This window comes from Trichechus manatus, unplaced genomic scaffold (assembly GCF_000243295.1).
Source record: "Trichechus manatus latirostris isolate Lorelei unplaced genomic scaffold, TriManLat1.0 scaffold00050, whole genome shotgun sequence".
NCBI classification, from domain to species: Eukaryota; Metazoa; Chordata; class Mammalia; order Sirenia; family Trichechidae; genus Trichechus; species Trichechus manatus.
The window spans coordinates 14,492,462-14,509,109 of NW_004443986.1; the positions used below are offsets into that span (position 1 = coordinate 14,492,462).

Genomic DNA, 16,648 nt, shown 5'->3' on the forward strand with positions numbered 1-16,648 from the left:
GAAACTATTTGTTCTGTAAACCTTCACCTGAAGTACAATAAAAAAAAGGAGAAGAAAACAAAAATATATCCGGAAAATCACTTCCAATCAGTTCATAGAGATCACCCTTAGTCTTTTTTTATAGCTGTATAGTACTCCATTGTGTGCATGTACCATAGGTTATTCAGCCAGACTCCTATATTTAAGCATTTAGGTAGTTTTTAATATTTTACAAATAATGTCGCAATGAATAATCTTATACATATATATTTTCTAATGTTTGGAGGAATGCCTTCATGATAAATTCCTAGAAGTGAGATTGCTGGGCTGAAGGGCAACAAATGCACGTGTAATTTTATTAAATATTGCCAAGTTCACTTCCACAGAGGTTATACCATTTTGCATTCCCACTAGCAGTGTGTGAGAAATGGACTTGTTTCTCCATAGAGTGGGTAATCAGGCTTTCTAATTGTTGGTAGTGCGATGGATGAGAAATGGTATCTTACAGTAGTTTTAGTTTGCATGTCTCTTATTACGAGTAAAGTTGAGCATCTTTAATAACATCTTTTATTGTGAGTTGTTAATGTCTTTGGCCCATTCTGTGAGAATTTTTGTCTTTTTTTCCTCAATTTTCTTTAATACATATATATATATTTTTTTTTACTCTTAGAGGGATTAGCCCTTTATCTGTGATGTATGTAGTAAGAATTTTGTCCCAATTTGTCTTTTTACTATGTTTATAAAGTGCTTTTGCCATGCAATTTCTTAAATTTTTGTGTAGTCTAAAGTGTGGTGCCTGGACCAGTAGTGTCAGCATCACCTTGGAACTTATTAGAAATGTAAATTCTTGGGCCCAACCCCAGACCTGCTGAGTCATAAACTCTGGGGGTGGGGCCCAGAAATAGGTGTTTTTACATGTGTTGTAGGTGACTGTCATACACAGTCAAGTTTGAGAACCACTTGTGTATATTACATGTGAATTTTTAGTTTTCAGTAAAAAGTATTTCCCGACACTCAGACTATGGAAAAATCCATTTATGTTTTGTTCTAGTAATTTATATGTTTCTTTTTTTTTACACATTTAAATCTCTTATCAATTTGGAATATATTCTTGGGTCTGGCATAAAGAATGGGTCCAAGTTTATCTCTTTCTGAATGGCTATTCAGTTGTCCCAACCCATTTATCAAACTGTCCATTTTTGCTTCAATGATTTGAGAAACCCTTTTCATCATATAATAGATTTCCATACGTAGTTGGATCTATTTCTGTACTTTGTATTGTTTCATTGGTCTGTATTTATATGCCAGTACCAAACTTTTAATTATAGAGGTTTTTAATATGTTATCGAGTTAGTCCCTTCTTGTAACTCTTCATCGTTTTCCTAGCATGTTTATTTTTCCACATTGATGTGTTATTTTTATTCAGAGTTCATTACATTTATAAATTCACTGAAGGAGAACTAACACCTTGATGACATTACTACTTCTTAACTAAGAAAATAGGATGTGGGATGTCTTTGCATTTGTTCAGGTCTACTTTTGTGTCTTTCAGGCATGTGTATAACTTTCTTCACATAGGTTTGGAACAGTTCATAAGTTCATTCTTAAATATCTTTTTGTTGTTGTATTGAAAATGGGGTTTTTTAATTCATTAACATTCTAACTGGTTATTACTTTTGAAAATGAAGGTTCTTGAATTTTTGTAGCTTTTAATTTTTGTATACTGTAATTTCAGACTCAAGTTGAAAAAATATTACAGTGAACATTTTTTTAAATTTTTGCTTTATTCTTGTAAAATATATATAGCAAAAATTTTCATTTTAACTATTTTTAAGTGTACAATTCATTGACATTACTTTCACAGTGTTGTGCAATCATCACCACCTTCTATTTCAAAAACTTTACTCATATATTCTTTACCCAGATTTACCAGTTGTTTATATTTTCTTACTTGCTTTCTCATTTTCTCTTCTTTCGCATCCCCCCATACATAATTTTTCTTGAACAATTTAAAAGTGTAAGTTGAAGCAATTGTGGTACGTTGTGTCCTTTTATATAACCATATTATAGTTACCAAATTCAGGAACTCTAACACTGATACAATGTTATTATCTAATGGTTAAGGTAATGTGTGCCAGAACTGAATATTTTTTCCCTTTGTCTTTAATAAGTAATTTTGTAGTGAGATGCTTTGTTCCTCATCAGACTTTCACTCAATAGTTTTAGCATCCACTGATGATCTTCTAACTCCTTCATTCCTTCTATATTGGTTAGTTGGAATTTTTCTGTAAGAAAGGGCTTTCACAACTCTTCAGACAGGGATTGGACTGGACTGTGGGCCATAAAGTGATACTCGTGAGGAGTGTGCCTCTTAGCTCAAGTAGATACAAGAGACCAAGGGGCAGCTTCTGTCCAGAGGTGAGATGGAAGGCAGAGAGGGTTAGGAGCTGGTTGATTGGACATGAGGAATCAGGGACCGAAAGGAGGAGTGTGCTGTCGCAGAATGGGGTGAGCAATTAGGGTTACATAACAATGTACGTATAAAATTTTGTATGGGAGACTAGAAATGTAAACTTCATTTAGACTACAACAATTTAAAAAAAAAAAAGGGCTTTCATTCCCTTTCGCTCATTTGTTTATTTATGTCACCGTAGATTCATGGATTCCTATGTTATTTAGTGAGTTATAATCCATTACTGTTGTCATATTGATGCTGAGATTGTCTCAGATTTGACTGATGGGAACCCCTTCAAACCAGCTCCAACCATATAAAACCAAACCTGTTGCCATTGAGTCGATTCCGACTCAGCATCCCTATAGGACAGAGTAGAACTGCCCCATAGGATTTCCAAGGAGAGGCTGGGGGATTCAAACTGCCGACCTTTGGGTTAGCAGCCAAGCTCTTAACAACTGTGCCACTAGGGCTCCTCAAACTAGGTCCACTGTTCCTTTAATATGCTCCCATTATTTGAACACTTACTACTTTGAGGTACAAAAAGATGTTCCAGCCTCATCTTGTACTTTTCCTGCCCCAGCCTGGAATCAGTTATTTCTCCAAGGAGCCCTACTCATTTTGGTGGACAATGGACTATAGAAGCTAGGATCTGGGCATTAGGTGTATGCTCATTACTTCTAAGCCCTCTCAGCAGTCAGAGCTAAGCCCTCTCAGCAGTCAGAGCTAGAAAAATACATATATGCCTCTTGCACTCTCTCTCTTTATGTATTTAAAAAATCATGAAGCCAAGCTCAGGAACATGGCCGCACGGTCCTTCTGGTTGGTCCGGTGGCAAGTGCCCAGAGATGTATAGGAGATGCCAAGATAGTTGGAATCCAGAGTTTCTGTAAGGACTTGGTAGAGGTGGCAGACATTTTGGAGATTATTACAGAAAGTGTTTCTGGAGAAACAGAACCTGGGGACCAGAAGCTCACTCTGGAGAAGGTCTATGGGGTTGTCACTTTTAGAAGAAAAGCTTATTTGGCAAGTATGGTCTGGAGAAGATGACACCCACTGGGGACAAATATGACCCTCATGAGCATGAACTCATTTGTCATGTGCCAGCCGGTGTTGAGGTACAGCCTGGCACTGTGGCATTAGTAAGGCAAGATGGTTACAAACTTCAGGGCTGCACCATTAGACTTGCCCTAGTGGAAGTGGTAGTGGAGTCCCAGAGAAGACTATGAATGGGCCTTCAAGAACTGAATACTCTCCCGGAGTGCAGTCACCTGTGATTCTGTTATTTATTAAACTAGGTTTGTATTGTTTAAAAAAAAAAAAAAAATCTTGAGTAAATATTGATACAATTCCAGTCCAACACTACAGCATAAAGTCTAGTCTTCTCCCTTTCCGAGTTGTAACCCCCTTCTCCAATAGTTAGGAACCTGAGCTCATCCTCTATGTTTACTCAAACATTGAATACACAGAAAGTAGTTTGAGAATTGCTAGCCCATACCACTGTGAAAAGCAAATCTACTAACCAGAGCCCAACATTTGTTCACAGTTTTTTGAGTGGTGTGTGTGAAATTTACATATTCAGTTATCCCATGGTCTGCTGATGAATGTTTAAAAACTGCCTTTCTTGGGGGCAGGGAAAAAAAGAAGCTCTAAGTTGTAGCATTTGCTGATTTATGTAGCACACTATAGCCAGTTTCAAGCTACTAACATGATACAGTTACGGTATTAATTTTATGGCTGTGTAACAAATTACCCATAACCTAATGACTTAAAACAACATTTGCTATCTCACAGTTTCTGTGAGTCAGGAATCCAGGTCCAGCTTAGCTGGGTCCTCTGGCCTTAGAGCTCTCACAAGGCTGCAATTATGGTGTCAGCTGGGGCTGAAGTCGTGTCATGGGTGTGGATCTGTTTCCAAGCCCACTCAAGTGACTGCTGCCATGGTTCAGTTGTTTGGGGGTTGTTGGAACTCATTGCTTCATTTCTTCCTTGATATTGGCTGGAGGCCAGCCCTCAGTTCCTTGCCATTGTGAGCCTCTCATCAGAGCCAGCAGATCGAGAAAGAGCCAGAGTGCGTGTGTGAAGAGAGCAAGATGGAGGTTACAGTCTTTTGTAACCTAATTCCAGAAGTGACAAACCATCACTTTTGTCTGTTAGAAGCTAGTCGCTAGGTCTAGTCCACATTTCAGGCGAAGAATTACAGAAGAGCATGAATTCCAGGAGATGGGGATTATTGGAAGCCATGTCAGAAGCTGCCTACCGCAGTGACAAAGTAAAATGCATTCCTTTGCAGTAAATGCTGTAAGAAATGTTAGTAATTCACAGTTTCATGAGAAACGGTTTTAAGAGTGACCACTGATGGAGCAGCACTTTGAATACAAAATGAATTAAAAAATTCTTGGGTGCGATTACAGAGATTGTAGTACATGTGAAAATTCATTTACCCTATTATTTATAGGCAAGTCATTGCAACAAAGAACTTAAATCCAAAAATACACAAAGTGCTTATTGGATGTCATCAGTGTGGTTAATTTTATAAAGACAAGTCCTTTAATATATGTTGACTCCTGACCATTCACTGTAATGAGATAGGGAAAGAATGAAAAATCTTTTATAATATACAGAAGCTCTGGTTATTTCAGGGTAGAGTATATTATGAAAGAGTTGTCATCCTTAAAAGATAGCTTACTTGTTTTCTATTATACTAAAGGAGAATGCTACCTAGCAGATTTAAGACAGCTCACTTGGTCTCTCCCTTCAATGTAACCGATTGCATTCTCATACTTTGAATAAGATCGTAACTATTCGTTGTGAAAGAAATCTGTGCCCCAGGGACAGCTATTTAAAGATTCTTGGAAATGTTTCCACTGTTACTTGATTTTGTTGCCGAGAACAATGTAAGTGCATGTAAGAACAAACTGTTTGATATCAGGGAACCTGGAAGTTTACTAGCAGTATTTCAACAAATGCCTTTGCATAATTGGTTGATGAGATTGAAAAATAAATATCATGATTCAGTAAACACAATAAGCAATGCATTTCTTTCTTCATGAGACTCTGTCTACAGTGTTCGTGAGATATTTTTCAGCTATTTCAGCCTTTAACACCAATTTTTGAAATTAACTGAACTGACAACTAGACCTTCAAATATACGGATTAGTATAGTATATATTAGGAGACTTGGTGGCGCAATGATTAAGCGATCGGCCGCTAACCAAAGGGTTGGCAGTTCAAACCCACCAGGGGCTTCTCAGGGGACAAGACCTGGCGATCTGCTCCCGTAAAAATTACAGGCTAGGAAACCCTATGGGGCAGTTCTATTCTCACATGAGGTCACTATCAGTCAGAATTGACTGGACCGCAAATAATGTTTTTATTTATGTATATAATTAAATATATTTGGAGTGCATGCTCACATTTGTAAATAGTAGTTTGAAGTTTGTAGACCCCAGGTCAAGGCTATCATTAGATCTCTCGTTTGGACTATACTGCATTAGCTTCCTAACTGGTCTTTCTCTATTCTTGGCTCAGTTAAAAGGTTTCTTCATATAGCAGGCAGGGTAATCTTTTAAAAATGTACAGCTGATCGTGACACTTCCTTGCTTAAATCTGTTTATTGGGTCTTCTACTGCACTCCGGATGAAATAAAAAATTCTTAACATGTCCTGTAATACGTTCGCATGATCTGGCCTCCACTTACCCCTCTATTCTTCTCTCAAGCCATGATTACCTGTTTCACTATCCTCTAGTGTAGAGTCTATCTTAGTTTTCAAATTTGAGCTTGCATTAGAATCACCTGGAATGCTTGTTAAAACAGACTCTTGGACCACACTTCAGAGTTTCAGATTTAGGAGGTCTGGAAGGAGGCTTGAGATTTACATTTCCACCAAGTTCCCTGTGCTACTGGTGCTACTGGTCTGGGGACCACACTTTGTAAATTGTTCTAATCCTTCAGGTCTTACAATTTACCAATTATTTTCTTGTCTCTGGATTGTCATTCATGTCCTTTGCCAGGAATATTTTTTCCTACCATTCTTTATTATTCTGTTAAACGTTTTAGGGGAGAGGAAGAGTTCAAACATGAGAGGAGAGAGAATTATATAATGAACCCTGTTGTACTCCTCACCCAGCATCAACAATTGTTAGCTCTTGGCCAGCTTTATTTTATCTATCCCGCTATGATGCTCCCTACTGCATTTTTTCAAGTGTGTCACAGACTTCCTATTATTTCTCTCAAAATATCTAACTATTTCTGCCACTTTTGAATTATCCTTAAATGGCTTCTTCAGAGAGCTGCCTTTGACCTTCCAGTCCAAACTAGGTGCTTGTTAAGCTCACGTCTGAGGCCTTTGCTTTTATTTCATAGCACTTGTCATATTTGTGGGAGCGCTGGTGGTGCGGTGGTTAAGGTGTTCAACTGCTAACTGAAAAGTTGGAGGTTGGAAGCCACCAGTGGCTCCATGGTAGAAAGACGTGGCGGTCTGCCTCCATAGAGCTTTACAGTCTCAGAAACGCTGTGGGGGCAGTATGAGTAAGAATTGACTCAACAGCAGTGGGTTTGGGTCAGAATTTGTAATCATACAGTCTGTGTTTTTGTTCAACATCTGTCTCCTCTGCTTAATTGTAAGGGTCATGAAGACAGGGATTACGTCTATTTCATTCACTACTATATGCATAGCCCTCGTATAGTGCGTGATGATTGAAGTTAAATCAATATTTGTTGAATGAGTAAATAAAATAATGGGGCAAGCTTAATTTTTAGCATTTGCTTATAAAAATATTTGGTAAATGTACTGAGACCGGCAGTTCCAGTGTCACCTAACACTCTACCTTATCAGGAACACAGTAGGAAGTAGGCCAGTGAGTTGCTCTTTACTTTCTATCTCCTTGAGTTATTCTTGATTTTCTTGCTGGTGTTACCATAGTTTTTATTACTTTAAAAGACTCATAGTATTTGTAAGAATTGCTGTTTCAATAATTTGCTTAATGTTTGTCTTCTCCCTCAGTGTGTTGTCTCAGAACCCTCACCCCTACCCCAAGCCTCCATAATACTAGGATTAGGTCTCCCTTGTTCACCACTGAAACCTAGATCACAGTGTCCAGCATGTAGTGAGTGATCATTAAGCATTAGTTGAGTGAGTAAATGATGAATAATAATTCGTAATTTTGCTAAGGCTCGAATTTAAATTACATGTACTATTTAGCTGAGGGGTAACTGTAAGCTTTTCATTTAATACTAAGTTCTGTAGAATAAGCAGATTCCTCGTAATTTGGCCCTCATAATAACTTTTTAACTTTTTAAATATTTTTTTTTCAGACGTGGACACTGTAGCTTAGAAAAGATATGTGACTGATCCAAGGTCATATGACAGCCATGGGACCTGAATCCAGATTATTTGACTGAATATGCACCATAGTATACCAATCTACTAGAAACTTTCTTGTCCCAGATATTCACATGACTCACTTCCTTTTCTTCTTTCAGGTCTTGACTTAAATGTCCTCTTTTCAGTGAAACCTTTCCTGACCATTCTGTTTAAAATTGCAAGCTCTTCCAATACTCTTTGTGCCCCTTTTATTCTTTATTTTTTTCCTCCACAGGATTTATCACCACCTAACAAAATACATATTATACTTATTTTGTTTGTTGTATCTTCCCCTTTCTAAAATACAAGCTCCATATAGGCAAGGATTCTTGTCTGTTTAGTCCTGAATCATTAGGGCCTAGAACCGTGCCTGACTCTAGAAGTTTTTAATAAATATTTAATAAACGAATGAGTGAATATAGTTTTTTTTTTTTAATTGTGTTTTAGGTGAAAGTTTACAGTGCAAATTAGTTTCTCATTCAAAAATTTATACACAGATTGTTTTGTGACATTGGTTGCAAGCCCCGCAATGTATCAGCACTCTCTCCCTTTTCCTTTCCATCCTGGGTTCTCTGTGTCCATTTGTCCAGTTTTTCTGTCCCTTCCTGTCTTCTCGTCTTTGCTTTTGGGCAGGTGTTGCCCATTTGGTCTCCTATACTTGATTGAACTATGAGGCACGTTCCTCACATGTGTTACTTTTTTGTTTAAAGGCCAGTTTAATCTTTGGCTGAAAGGTAGATTTTGAGAGTGGCTTCAGTTCTGAGTTAGCAGGGTGTCCAGGGGCCATAGTCTTGGGGGTTTCTTCAGTCTCTGTCAGACCTGTAAGTCTAGGCTTTTTTTTTTTTGTGAATTTGTATTTTGTTCTACGTTTTTCTTTCGCTCTGTCCAGAACCCTCTATTGTGATCCTTCTCAGAGTGATCGGTGGTGGGAGTTGGGTACCATCTAGTTCTTCTGGGCTCAGGCTGGTGGAGGCTGTGGTTCATGTAGTCCAGTAGCCCTTTGGACTAATGTTTTCCTTGCGTCTTGGGCTTTCTTCATTCTCCTTTGCTCTGAACATGATGGGACCAATAGATGTATTTTAAATGGCTGCTCGCAAGCTTTTAAGACCCCAGACACTACTCACCAAAGTAGGATGTAGAACGTTTTCTTTATGTACAATGTTATGCCAGTTGACCTAGATGTCCCCCAAGACCATGGTCCCCAACCCTCAGCCCCAGTAACTTGGTCGCTCAAGGTGTTTGGGTGTTTCTAGGCAACTTCTATGGCTTTGCGTTGGTCAGGTTGTGCTGACTTCTGCTGTTGTGTGCTGTCTTTCCTTTCACCAAAGTTATCACTTGTCTACGATCTAATTAGTGATTTCCCCTCCTCACCCCTCCCTTTCCTCGTAACCATCAAAGATTGTTCTATGTGTAAACCTTTTTTTGGTTTTTATAATAGTGGTCTCATACAGTATTTGTCCTTTTGTGATTGACTTATTTCACTCAGCATAATGCCCTCCAGATTCATCATTGTTCTTTATTGTTGTATAGTATTCCTTTGTGTGTATGTACCATAACTTGTTTATCCATTCCTCTGTTGATGGGCACTTAGGTTGTTTCCATCTTGTTGCTATTGTGAATAATGGTGTAGTGAACATGGGTGTGCATATGTCTATTCATGTGACAGCTCTTATTTCTCCAGATATATTCCTAGGAGTGGGATTGCTGGATCATATGGTATTTCTGTTTTAAGGAAGCACCATATTGTTTTCCATAGTGGTTGTACCATTTTACATTTCTACCAGTAGTGCAGTTTTATTTTGTAACTAGCTTCTTAGTATTTTTAAAGTAAGATTTGGTTTTTAATAATTTTTAGTAGTATGAAGTAATTTAGTATGTTTCTTAGTATTAAAAACCCTACCAATTTAAATTTATTTAGAAAGTTGATAGCTTAAAGTGTTAGTTTTTTCATGTAATTTCAAAACCACCATTTAGAATACTTAGTGTTTTCGTATCTTCATACTATTTTGAATATTCTGCATAAACTCCTTATAAAGTTGAAAAGGGAAGAGTAAATAAAACAAATATTTTAAAAGCAAAAGCAATATAGTAAATAATGATGACAAAAAACAAGATGGTAGGAATACTTTATTAACTGTTTACAGAGAAAATGAAAACAGTTTAAAAATTTAGATCAGATACTCTTTCATATTGACAAAACGACCTGACTAGAGAGTTTTCTCAATCATTGTTTCCTTTTTCGATGTTCTTTCTTTTTCATCTGAGAATGGAAGCATAACATACATACTTATAAATGATTAATGGAAAATGTTTCTAACGAAGTACTATTATAATAGTGTGATTGATTAAATAATAATGATCCAAGGGAGCTGACTACCATTTGTTTACTACCATTTGTTTACTTTGAGGCTGTCTGGAATTGATAAAAATTATAAGAATTATAATACTTTGAACAGCTTGTTTCACATAGTTTCTTTTCTAAGTAATTGAAACACAGCATTCAGTGTCTGTTCTTTATTCTCACAGCATCCCTGTGTGGCAGATAAGAGGAATATATTATTTCTCCTATTTAACAGTTGAAGTACCAGAAACACCCTTAAGTTGTCAAGTAATTTGCAGAACTTGTAAAGTGGAACCAAGGCCACTGAGAGGCACTTTGGACCCTGAAGGAAAAACAAAACAAAACAAAACAAAAAACAGGCACCCTAGCAAAGGCAAACCAGCTAAGCACACTTTTGTGCCTTGAAGCTGGTACTGGAAAAAAGAGCCCGTAATAAAATCTCTTTATTCATTTGTGACTTTTTATTTTAGGAAAATTGTAAACCAGTGGTTAATATTGTTTTTCTCGGGTAAAGTAGCCACATTTCATGTTGTGCATGCGTTTGTAGGGAGGAGAGCTCCCCCAGGGTTTCTTGACCATTACTGTGCCAAGGACCCTTTGACAGCCTGGTAAAGTCTCTTTTCAGAATAATGTTTTAAATGTGTAAGAATATATGGAACGACAAAGGAAACCAATTATAAGAAATAGTTAACCAAATTTTCAGACAAATTTGTCATAATTGTCTTATATGCTTGTTTATTCAAATGTTAAATAAGCGTTAACAGCATGTCTAATTACCATAATTTCCAAGTATTGATGAATGTAAAGGATGCTTTAAAATGGCTGTGATGACTATAATATGAAATGAATATATCTGTGACTTCTGTTGTGACAAAGTCACAGGTCCTGCTATTACTACTGTATTTTCTTTTTTTTTTTTGCTTACATTCATAATGGGAGAAAAATACCAAATTTCAGTATAAGCTAGTGAAAGATGTTTTTTTTTTCCATCTAACTTTATGGACCTCTTGAATTCTAAACATAGACCTTTTGGAAGGCGGGGAGTCTGTGAATGCAAGTGTAAGAATACCTGCTCTATGCTGACATTTCAGAGGGGAGAGAGTTTAATCTCCTGATTTGCAAAGTAACCTAACCTTAACTGTTTTGTCAATATCCCTGTATTCTTTTCCCTTGTAAGGAATTACAGCTGCTTGTAACTGGTCCTTACCCTGCATCCTGTTTGCGGAGGATTTATTGTATCTTTTGTGGTAGAAAGAGGAGTATTAAGAGTGAACTCTTTATTAGGTTGGAACGCTCTACGAAGTTGTTTCACTATACCACTGTATGCATAAATCTTTTGATGAAACCTGTGACTTCATTTAAGGAGCCCTGGCGGTGTAGTGATTAAAGTGCTCGGCTGCCAACCTAAAGGTCAGCATTTCGAACCCACCAGCCGCTCTGGGGGAGAAAGCTGTGGCAGTCTACTTCCGTAAAGATTTATAGCCTTGGAAACCCTATGGGACAGTTCTGCTCTGTCCTATAGGGTTGCTATGAGTCGGAATCAACTTGATGGCAACAGGTTTTTTTTTTTTAATGTTCTACACTGGTGATGCAGTGGTTAATGCACCCGGCTGCCAACTGAAATGTCAGTGGTTAGAACCAACCAGCCACTGCACAGGAGAAAGATGTGGCGATCTGGTCCCATAATGATTACATACTAGGAAGCCCTACGGGGGAGTTCTACCCTGTCCTATAGGGTCGCTATGAGTCGGAATTGACGCGATGGCAATGGGTTTGGTTTTGGTTTTATGTTCTAAACACTTTCTTCATTTCTTGATAGTCTTACGAGGCTTGATGAGAGTAAGTTCCTGAGGGTAGTTAAGTGCTGGAGCTGACGATTAAATTCGGGCCCAGTCTGGCTCCAATCCATTATACCTGCTGCCTGCCTGCTTATTTGCTTCTAGTTTCTAGTATGCTCAGTATAGCTTTGCTAGATTAATCTTGCTAAAGTTATGGTTCAAGATCGTGAAGGCCCATTCTTATAAGCTCTATGACATAGATTTGACACATCTGGCCTAAAACTTGTCCTTTAAGCTACATCTCCTGCTACTCTTAACATGATCCTGTGCTCTAACAATCTCATACTACTCACCAAACCCAAAATACAATATTTCTCATGTCTTCCGTACTCTTTTCCCATGTTCTTTTTCTGTATCTAAAATGCTTTTCCTTAAGCCTGGTGAACATCCTTTAAGAACCAGCTTAAACGGCTCTTTTATATAGTCTTCCCCCGGTACATAGTGTTTCCATTTTGATACATTGCATTTAAAGTTCATTTCTCTATCAGTCTACGAGTATCACAATTATAATTATCTATAGTTCTATCTTCTGTTAGACCGAATTCCTTGTGGGTGAAAGCCATGTCAAATTAATCTGTGTATCTCCAGTTCCAGGTATAGTGCCCTCTACATAATGAATGACATGTTGGCTATCTTGAATGTATTTTCTTTGTTTCTAAAATTTTATAAGTCTTAGGTGTTTAACAAGATTATGAGCTCCTGTAAGGTAGAATGCCACCTTAACCACAGAAATTTGCCACATGGCCTGGTACAGTGATGCATGGACATGTTATAGGTATAATTAATTTACTTGTTTAAGAAGAACTTTTAAACCTCCTCAAACCTAAGTTGACTTGCGTTTTTCATAATGTTTAACAGTTTTGCTCAGTGTTATGACTTACTCCATTTTAAGGTTATTTATACAAGTAAAAATCTGTTAACATAGACGGAGTCTTATCTCTACTCCCAAGGATGACAATCAGCAAAACCAGATGAATGTTATTTTACAGATTAATTTTTTTTCATCTTTTATATCCTTTGATTTTTTTACAGTGCTCTATTGAGGTAAAATTTACATATAATAAAATTCACTCGTTTTAAATGCAGTTTGATGAATTTTGGCTAATACGTAAATATAGTCCTGTGACCACCATTACACTCAAACATTTGAACATTTCCATCAGCCCAAAGTTACTTCATGTTCATTTGCAGTCAGTACCTTCCTGTTAGCCCTCAGCCACAGACAATGACTGATCTACTTTCTGTCATTATATAGGTTTGCGATTTCTAGCATTTTGCATACATGGAATCATGCAGAATTTATCCATTCACTAGTTAATGGACATTAATCCATTTACCAGTTGATAGACATTTGGATTATTTCCAGTGTTTTGGTATTTTGAGTAATGCTGCTATGAACATTTTCATACAAGTCTTTTTGTGGACATATGTTTTCATTTTTTTTGGGTAGATACCTAGGAGTGGAATTGCTGGCTTGTATGGTAAGTGTATATTTTTAAGAAACAGCCAAACTGTTTTCCCAATGGCTGTACCATTTTGCGTTTCCACTGGCAGTGTATGAGCATTCCAGTTGCTCCATATCTCACTAGCCCTTGGTATTGTCAGTCTTTTTAATTTTAGTCATTCTGGTGAGTGTGTAGTGTTATCTCATTGTGGTTGTAATTTTACTTTTCATGATGACTAGTGATGCTGAGCATTTTTTCATGTGCTTATAGACCATTTGTATATATTCCTTTGTGAAGTGTCTGTTCAGATCTTTTACCTATTTTTTTTTTTTTAATTGGGTTATTTGTCTTCTTGGGTTGGTTGCATTTGGTTGTAAATGTTCTTTATATATTCCAGATATCTCTACTGGATAAAACTCCTTTGTCAGATATATTTTCTCCCAATCTATGGTTTACCTCTTTGTTTTAAAAAAATATTATCTTTAGAAGAGCAAAAGCTTTTAATTTTGAAGTAGTAGAGTTTAACAGTATTTTTCTGAATTGTTCATGCTATTTGTGTCCCATCTTAAGAAATTTTTGCTTAACTGAAGGAAAGGTTTTCTCCTATTTTTTTTTCCCAGAAGATTTATATTTTTAGTTCTTAACGATTAGATCTTTGATCTGTTTAATTTTTGTGTGTAGTATGTAGTTGAAGTTTTGGCATACAGATAGTTTTTTTGGCACACTTCATTGAGAAGACCATTGTTTTCCTCCACTGAACTACCTTTTCACCTTTGTTGAAAATCAACTGACTGTAGTGTGGGTCTATTTTTGGACTCTTTCTTATATTTTATGGATATATGTTAGGGATCAGCAAGCCAGATTCGACTCATAACCTGTTTTTGTAAAAAAAAGTGTTATTGGAACACAGCCATGTCCATTCATTTATGTATTATCAAGGGCTGCTACAGCACAGGCAGATTTGAATAGTTGCTATAGAGACTCTGTGGGCTGCAAAGGTAAAAATATTTATCTGGCCCTTTACAGAAAAATGTTTGTCAACCCCTGATCTATATGTTTATCCTTTTGCCAATAATATGCAGTCTTGATTACCATAGTTTTATAATAATCTTGAAATCAGATAGTGTAAGTCCTCCAGCTTTGTTCTACTTTTGTAAAATAGGTCATTTTAGGTCCTTTGTATTTCAATATACATTTTAGAATCAGCTTGTCAATTTATACAAAAGCCTGTTGGGATTTTGATTGAAATTGCATTGAATCTATAGATTAATTTGGAGAAAATATTATAAAAATATCATCTTCCAGTCCATGAACATGGTATGTCTGTTTGTTTAGGCTTTCTTTAACTTTTCTCAGCAATATTTTGTTCTTTTTAGTATACAGGTCTTGCAAATCTTATGTTAAGTTTATTCCTAACTATTTTATTTATTGATGCTACTATAAATGGAGGAGCCCTGGTGGCGCAGTGGTTAAGAGCTCAGGCTGTTAACCAAAAGTTCGGCAGTTCAAATCCACCAGCCGCTCCCTGGAAACTCTATGGGGCAGTTCTACTCTGTCCTGTAGGGTTGCTATGAGTTGGTATTGACTTGACGGCAACTAACAACTCCAACTATAAATGGAAGTTTTTAAAATTTCATTTTCCAGTTGTTTGTGGCTTATAGAAACACAGTTGATTTTGTATACTGACCTTGTGTCCTATGACCTTCCTAAATTCACATCTTTCTCCTAGCTTTTGTAGATTCCTCAGGATTTTTTACATACGTGATTATATCATCTGTGAATAAAGACAGTTTTACTTCTTTCTTCCCAAGCTTAATCTTAATTAATCTTGCCTTAATCCACTGGGTAGAATCTTTAGTACAGTGTTGAATAGAAGTGGTGAAAATAGACATCCTTGCCTTACTATTGATTTTAGAGAGAATCGTTTTAGTCTTCCTTCATTAAGGTCAGCTGTAGGTTTTGTAGATATCCCTTATCAGGTTGAGGAATTTCCTTTTTACTCCTAATTTGCTGAGATTTTTTAAAAAAATTACAACCGAATGTTGAATTTTTAAAGTGTTTCTTTGGAATTTGTTGAGATAATCATGTTTTTTCTCCTATTAACATGACAGATTGCGCTGATTTTTGGGTATTAAAATAATTTACATTCTTGTGATAAAACCCACTTGGTTATGATGTATTAATTCTTTTATAATATTGTTGGATTTAGTTTGCTAATACGTTAAAGATTTTTGAATCAGTAGTCATTAGGGATATTGGTCTGTAGTTTTCTTGTGATGTCTTTGTTTGGTTTTGGAAACTGGCCTCATTAACTGGGAAGTGTTTTTTTCTCTTATTTTCTGAAAATGTTCATGCAAAATTAGTTTTTGGTTTATTTTAATTTCTTAAATGTTTGATAGATTTACCATTGAAGCAATCTTTTTTTAAAAAATTTCATTAATAGTCAAGTTGTAAGAGGTTCATAGTTTTCCCTTAAAGTAGCTCAATGAAAAGGGTGCTTTTTTGGCCTAAGTAAATTTGAAAATACATTGGGCTTTATCCTGCTTTCTGATTTTGTTATACATGGAAGGAGCATTTATAAGAAGTTGAGAGCCAGCCTTTCCAACTGAATACTTGAAACATGCTAGGGAAATAATTTTATCATTATATTTTGGCTAAATGGTTAATGTTGTCTTTCTTATAAAGTATTTTATTGCTCTGCTTATTCACCTTTGTTTTTGCTACTTGCAGGAAATTAAAAGGAGTCTAGAAAATCAAGCAGAAAGAAAAATGGAAGGTCAGAATTCCCCGAGTCCACAGCAGGTCTCACAATATCTCAACACATGCTCAGAGCAAAATGGTCATGTTCCTGCAGTGCCAAATAAACAACCAGTTCTGCAGTATGGTAATCCTTATGCAGCACAAGAAATAAGAGGTTATTAAAATATTTTTGGTTTTAGGTTAGCTGAACCTGGAGATTTTTTTACTTGTGTTTTTCTTTCTTTCTTTCTTTATTATTATTTTTTTTTAAATTGTACTTTAGGTGAAGGTTTACAGAACAAATAGTTTCTCATTAAACAGTCAGTACACATATTGTTTTATGACATTGGTTAACTGAACCTGGAGATTTTTTTGCTTATATTTCAGTGGTATCAGAGAACTGTTGTACAGTCAACTCTAATGGAAACATTATTTTACTTTATAACATGCAGTTTTAATGTTTAACACTGTAACTGGACTCATCAAGA

At 36.4% G+C, this 16,648-nt stretch overlaps 1 protein-coding gene across 9 annotated transcripts in view; it reads left to right on the forward strand.

Annotated features, from left to right (window-relative positions):
* TAX1BP1 (Tax1 binding protein 1) overlaps window positions 1–16,648 on the forward strand; it is a 116,962-nt gene that overhangs the window by 86,643 nt on the left and 13,671 nt on the right. For 7 of the 9 annotated variants that reach the window (XR_002824302.1, XM_023732356.1, XM_023732353.1 and 4 more), the window contains one exon: window positions 16,152–16,335. Coding sequence is in view for 8 of the 9 variants with exons in the window: in XM_023732356.1 (XP_023588124.1) it covers window positions 16,152–16,335 (184 nt within the window). In the remaining variant the exon portion in view is untranslated. The remainder of the gene's footprint in view (window positions 1–16,151; window positions 16,336–16,648) is intronic. The other 2 variants (XM_023732358.1, XM_023732359.1) reach the window with 1 other exon arrangement.